The sequence below is a fragment of the Drosophila takahashii genome, chromosome 2L (genome assembly GCF_030179915.1).
Source record: "Drosophila takahashii strain IR98-3 E-12201 chromosome 2L, DtakHiC1v2, whole genome shotgun sequence".
Taxonomy (NCBI): Eukaryota; Metazoa; Arthropoda; class Insecta; order Diptera; family Drosophilidae; genus Drosophila; species Drosophila takahashii.
This window is the reverse complement of record NC_091678.1, coordinates 1,009,568-1,016,265: the sequence shown is the minus strand read 5'-3', so window position 1 is coordinate 1,016,265 and position 6,698 is coordinate 1,009,568. Positions and strand designations below refer to the sequence as shown.

At 40.9% G+C, this 6,698-nt stretch overlaps 2 protein-coding genes across 2 annotated transcripts; one reads left to right on the top strand and one right to left on the bottom strand.

Moving 5' to 3' along the window:
• Positions 1–512: 512 nt before the first annotated feature.
• On the bottom strand, positions 513–944 carry LOC108067121 (acidic proline-rich protein PRP33). The gene has a single exon (XM_044395202.2). It carries the CDS (start codon positions 884–886, stop codon positions 599–601), a length of 288 nt encoding a protein of 95 aa, XP_044251137.1. The 5' UTR covers positions 887–944; the 3' UTR covers positions 513–598.
• Positions 945–1,379: 435 nt separating this feature from the next.
• LOC108067118 (acidic proline-rich protein PRP33-like) lies at positions 1,380–1,789 on the top strand. Its single transcript, XM_017155959.3, has one exon. It carries the CDS (start codon positions 1,440–1,442, stop codon positions 1,725–1,727), a length of 288 nt encoding a protein of 95 aa, XP_017011448.2. The 5' UTR covers positions 1,380–1,439; the 3' UTR covers positions 1,728–1,789.
• Positions 1,790–6,698: the final 4,909 nt, after the last annotated feature.

Here is a 6,698-nt window from a genome sequence, read left to right as displayed (position 1 = left end):
GCAGCGAAGACGACTTTGTACTGCATTTCATGAGCCACCGCATATGCGTTTTTCCCCCAGACTTTCCCGCTTTTCCCGCTGCCATTTGCAACTGCTGTTTGTCGCAGATTTCAGAAAAAGAAGGAGCAGGGAAGTGGGAACTCTTTTAGTGGCCATTTGCGGGGATTCTCGGGGGGAAAAATGAGCTGGCATTCCTGGGATTTGCTTTAAAGTGGTTTTTAGCTGCAGCTCAAAAGTGTTGCATACTTTTTAGCGTCAATTGCTGGCTCAGAATAATTCAGAACGTTTTTGGGGGATGAACTGGGGCTTAATTAAACGATTTGCCGAGGATTAGATGAACCAGTTTGCTAATACAGGGCAGAACACTTGTTGTACAATTTTAAGACGGTCATTAAAATTTTTTATGTAACAAAAATATTTTAACAACAGAAAATAATTTGTAATATCCTTAAAATATTTAAGATTAATCAGTTGAAAAATCTTGTTCTTCCTTCAGAAATCATAAAGTACAATTTACTTGCAAGAATTTTTATTAACATAAAAAATAAGGAACATAAGCAAACAAAAAATAGTTTTGCGATAAGGATCTGTCTAAATCCTAAGATGAGGAAGCCTCAGTGGAGCTGGATTCACTGGTGCTGGCTTCAGTGGTTGAAGTGGTGCTGTTGGAGGAGATGGTGCCATTCGGAGGCAGACCCCATTGGCCACCTGGACCTCCTTGCTGCTGAGGTCCTCCCTGCTGGCCATTCTGAGGACCTCCCTGGGGTCCTCCCTGCTGGCTATTCTGAGGTCCTTCCTGGCCACCTTGTTGTCCACCTTGTTGTCCACCTTGAGCAGCAGCCACAACAATCAGAGCAAAGAAGGCAATCAGAATGTAGGAACGCATTTTGTCTTTGGTTTGGTTTAGTTAGCTTGATGAAAACTCAGCTTGTAATGCCTTTTTACATTTGCCAAAGACCTTTTATATTCTCGTAATTTTCTAATAACAAAAATCCCCGTGCTGTTTATTAATGGAAAAGAAAAATCAAAAACTTATTTCAACGCAAATAGTAAATAAACAAGCACAAAGCTAGTAAAACAGAAAAAAGAAGGCAAACAGAAAACAAAAACAGAACCAGAAGCAGAAATTTCATAACCGAGACCAAACCAGCTGCCGCAAAACGCAAAGAAGGCAAGTGAATGAGTCAATGCAAAGTATTTGTACTTTTTCAAGACCAAGAACACGAGCGTTAGACCCTTTTTGTTGTACTCATTTCGGTTTTTCCCAATTACCCCAGACGTTTGTTTGATGTCTGTGACGTAGCTGGGCAGCAGCTGTTTCTGAGGGGATTTCTCAGGTGGAAAAGAAAAATATTAGGAATATAAAAGGGCTTTGGCAGAGGGAAAAAGGTATCACAAGCTGAGTTTCCACCAAGCTAACTAAACCAAACCTACCAAAAATGCGTTCCTACATTCTGATTGCCCTCTTCGCCCTGATTGTTGTGGCTGCTGCCCAAGGAGGACCACAAGGTGGACAGCAAGGTGGCCAGGGAGGACCAGGACCCCAGAATGGCCAGAATGGTCAGCAGGGAGGACCCCAGGGAGGTCCTCAGAATGGCCAGCAAGGAGGTCCCCAGCAGCAAGGAGGTCCTGGCGGCTCATGGGGTCTGCCTCCGAATGGAACCATCTCCTCCAACAGCACCACTTTAACCACCGAGGCCAGCACCACTGAGGCTTCCTCATCTTAGGATTTAGACAGATCGTAATCGCAAACCAATTTTGGCTGTGTTTTATTCCATATTTATAAATAAAATTTCTTGCAAAAAAATTATACTTTCTGTATTTAGTTTAACCTCTGTTGTGTTTGTTTAATTATTATTTGCGTTTGTTTCGACTGGTACAATAGAAAACACCTTTTAAAAATTCCTTCCCTGCGTTGCTAGAAACCTAGTTAAATTTATGAAGAGAAACTGGAGGTCAAGTTCGTTGGCCACTCAATTATATCTTAGTTACAGTTCAAGTAAGAGTGAGATTATTGACTTTCGCGTGCGAGTGGGCGATGGTTTGGAGTTGGATAAGCGCTGATCCCTCACGGCGGCAATGTAATAAATTAGCTGGCAATGAACTCGGGAAGCGCTGGCATCATAAATCATCTTCGGGACTAGGATTTTGAGTCCTAATTATCGCCGCAGCCAGTGGGCCAAAGCCTTTGCTTCTGCTCCATCTATTCTCAGCCCATCTTTCCACCCATTTCAATAACCATGACGAGTCCAAGAGTCCATGAGTCCAACCATGACCAAAGCTAATCACGAACAGTGGCCAAACTGACCAAACTGAATCTGAAGCCAAGCGCAAAGAATGTTGCCACGCATAAAAATGGAAACTGAGGCGATTATCCCGGGGATTTCTTCTCCTTCTCGTTGGGATTAGGAGGGCTTCTTCTGGTTTGGGTAGATGGTAGATAGAATGATGGAATGATGCCACCACCAGCTCAATTATTTCTGCCTATTTATCCCCGCTTCGATTTTCTGTGTGCGAGTTAAAGCGATGAAATTGTAACTGAAAATCCGTTTAAAGACGTCTCGCTGTAAAAATTTGATTTTAATTGAATTTCTCATTTTCGACGGGGCCTATTCAGGGGGTTTTGTAGTCGGATGGTAGGATGGTCGTGACGTTGGCAAATTCAATTTGCCGCTAAATGAGCTAAATGCGATTAAACTGGGGCAGACAGACTGTTCTCCCTGCCACCCATTTTGGTATTTTGGTATATTAAAGCCGAGAGGCAGAAGCCTCTTAGCCCCAAGAACCCCAAATACAATTTCAGACCCTCGGAGCACCGAAGACATGACCGCGCTTGCGGCATGTGTAACATATGTCAGATGTGCCGGACTCGGCCTAAATCAATACAATTGTTTGGGCCCAGTTACCGCAGCCCTGCACTTGGGCCTTATTGTCATTGGACAGCGCCAAAGGACGATGTCAACAAGCGGCCAAATGAAGAAAACAATAAGGCGACGAAACTTTTGTTTCAAAGCGAAGAGGATATGCCCTGAAAATCACTTAAGACGATATAAATAAAAAGAACAATGTAAAAAAAAATATATATAATTCCACTTTAAAATATTGTACAATTTCTTAAGAAAATATTTTATTCATTTTATTTTTAAGTTTAATTAATAATGTGTGGATATCCTCCAAGAAATATTTATAAATTCCAAAATCAATATTCCTAAATACAAATGTTGCTTGTTTGCTTTGCCATTCAGTGTCTTTTATAAGAAAGAGAAAATTGTTATGAAATTGGCATCGTTTAGAGGAGAAGAAGTCTCCCATATTGAGAGCATTGAATACTATAAAAATAAATGAGTTTGCCAGTCTTGTTTTATTGGAAAGAATATTTCTGTGTCAGACAATTTGGACCATTAAATAAAGATTATAATAATTTAAAAGATTTTTTTTAGGACCTAGGAATTTAATTATAAATTCTAGTTGCCAAATAGCAATAACATTTTATATTATTCTGTTGTATTTTCTGCAATAATAAATGTAAATGGCTTTAATCACTTTAACCGAGACAAATATTTGTTATGCAAGGGGATACACATTTGCCGCTTGATTTTGGGCCGCAAAGGGTTCATCATTTAGTTGGCTTGCCCCATTTCTTTTCTCGTTTCTCGCAGGGATCTCTGTGGGCCCTGGATTTGCATTTGGCTTGGGCAAAAGACCGACAACAAGTTGTTGTGCCCGCTCCTTAAATCCTTTTTGTGTCTGCGCCTTGGGTTTTTGCCAATTGGCGCCGGAGGACAATGGGCGGTCAGAGGAGATCCACAGAGCCAGCAAGCCAACAAGCCAAAGAGTTAATAAAAAGTTGTCGTCGAGCAAGTTTTCCCTTGTATTTCCTCGGTCAAATCCCCTCTTCCCCCGGAATTCATTCGCCACTTGTTTTATGGGACTTCGGATTCAGATTCAGTTTCAGCGGCTGCAGCGTCAGCATTTCTATCGCTTCAGATGTTTGTTGGTTTTCCACTTTTTACTTTATAGGGTGGAGAGATATGGGGGTGCTGCTACTTGGCCTGTCTTGCGGCACTGCGTTTCTTTTCGTTTCGCTTCTGTTTTTATTTGCATACAATTTGCCAGTTTATGGCCGTCAAGAGCTGGTCTCTGGTTTGGTTTTGTTGGGTTTTGAGTATATATCTCCCCTTCCTCGTCCACAAATATATGTTATTTGTATTTATTGATTTCCAAGTGAAAACATTATTGAGGTTGGCCTCGACATCGCCTCGCTCTGGCTCGTTCGGCTCAGTCATGAAAATTGTTGCGTACCCAAAGCAAATTTGCCCTCTCTCGTTGAAAATGTCGAACAACAAAAGGACTTCATTATTATTGGCTTCGTTGTTGTGCTGCGTGTTGTGTTGTGTGTCAGGATGCCTGGCATTGCCCATCGTGAGCTGGCAAACTGATTAAATTGAATTTCATATGCAAAAGGTGAAACTCAATCAAGAAAACATAAAGGCGGCGAACACACAAAACAAAATCTGGCCATACATAATAATTTGTAATGGATAAAATGAGCGCTATTGTAAGATGTGAAATTTTTGAGCCTCACAACTAATTGGGAGGAAATATTTCAATGAAGGTTGAACTCTATTAAAGTCTTAAATTAAATACCTATTTAGGACATCTAAAGGACAAACAAAATATGTCAGAATTAAATTTATTATTTGTTAAATAAATATTTAAAGAAGTCATGTTTAAAGTTATTTTAAAATCATCTTAACATTTATTAATATAAGGTTAAATAGTTTAAAATCAGAAATAAAATATTCTGACGAAGAAATATCCATACTTTTCGCTCACTGCAAGTATTAGTGGTCGGATCTATCTGCCTGTGTGCGTATGTGCCAGTGCTCGGATTAACCAAAGCCAAAGGGAAGGCTTTGCGGCTTTGTTGTGTGGCAGTGATATGCTCCACCCTCCGACCTTTCACCCGCCCTTCACCAACATCCTTCCACCTTTGCAACCTTTGAGGTTGAAATTAATAGCAAAATGGAAATTAAAAGCCACTCGGTCAGAGGAAAAAGGAAAATGCTGCGAGTCAGGGGGAAAATTGAATGACTCGCAACGCGCTGGAATAGAAAGCTGCAGCTTTGGGGGGCATTTTCGAGGCATTTCCCATTTCCCACCCACCGAAAGGCGAGGTACTTAAAAGTAAAAGCCCTGTTCGCTGGCCCGTTGTTGCTGGTTTTATGTTCATAGCTCTCGCATAGGTGATAATTTCATTTGGCCAAATCAAAACCGGAGACTCTCACACACTCAAAAGCGGGAAACAGGCAACCTGAGCCTCATATATCGAGCTAATAAAATTTTAATGAAATTACGAGGCCTTCCCTTTCCCCTCTCCCTGCCCTTCGACCCTTCTCGTAATAATCACGGCCGAAAAATTTTATGCCGTCTACGTGGCAAAACACTGAACGACCGAAAAGCGGAACCGCCGAAAAGGGGAATTCAAGTGGAGCATAAAAGGAGCTATTAGCTGGCGCGATTTTTCCCCGTTTTTCCCTCACCAACCTGTTTCCAGAAATCTCTTCCTCATTTTCCCCTCCCCCCTTTCATAGCCCATTCGCGGCGTTGAGGACACGCACATTTCGCCAGCCATTTTGTGAGTACATTGCTAAAAAACTTGGGTTTATAATTTAGATTACTTTTTACGAAGTTTTTTATTTGCTTAGGGTAGGCCCACTAAATCAAAATTAAACTTTTAAATTCTCTAAATATTTAAGGTGTCTAAAAGTATGCAGTAAAAAAACATTTTTGTCTGTTAGAATGAATCTTCAAAATTGTGGCATACTTTTTCTTAAATTTATAAGTGATTTGTAATTTTAAAATAAATGTACTTTTATTTGTTTAACCGTTAGCTCTTCATTTAAATCATTTTCATATGATATTTTATTTTGCTTAGCCAGTTTTCAGTGTACTTCTCCCTGTTAGCAAGACAGTGTGTGTGGGCCAGTGGGCGTGGCACCGGGAGTGTGTGAGTGAGTGTGCATTAATGATGCATTGCATCTGCCATCCCGCGTGCCAGCTTAAAACGCTTCGCATCGCTTAATTAGAGGTGAACTGGGGGGAGGGAAGGGGGAAGGGGAGTTTCCAAAAGGGAAGTTCGGGGCACGTGCATTTTAACTGACTTCTTGTCGCGTAATTGCAAAGGAACACAAGTTTTGATTAAAGTTTTGGCCCAACTACACCGAATTTACAGACAGAGATGACAGAGATTTTTAACTCTATCATGAATTTTTATGACTAGTTTTAAATCTCAGTTTTTAAAGCCGATTCATAAAATTCTGAAAACTTTCAAAATATTCTATGGCCTAGCAATGGTTATCAAACTGTCGTAAAAGTAGAGATATGGCCCATAAAAACCGGCTATACTAGATTTAAATGTGTTAATCTGCTACCTTTTCTCATCTTTGCCTGGCGCATTACGCATACGCCGCGTGCGCTCGGTAAACTTTCCCTGCAGTGACGTCTAATTAAAACTTATTTTTGCAGTTTGCCAAGACAAAGGGATGAGTCTCCACCCTCGGCTTCTCCCGGGTGCTTTACAGGTGCTGTTGTTGTTTTTGATTATGTTGACGCCAATGGAAATATTTATCAAGTCATCGCGTTGCAGGTGGAAGATACACATGCATATACATATTATACTTATATGGCATGGTGGT

Coding starts and splice junctions, on each gene's coding strand:
- LOC108067118 (XM_017155959.3), top strand. CDS start 1,440: ATGCGTTCCTACATTCTGATTGCCCTCTTCGCCCTGATTGTTGTGGCT.
- LOC108067121 (XM_044395202.2), bottom strand. CDS start 886: ATGCGTTCCTACATTCTGATTGCCTTCTTTGCTCTGATTGTTGTGGCT.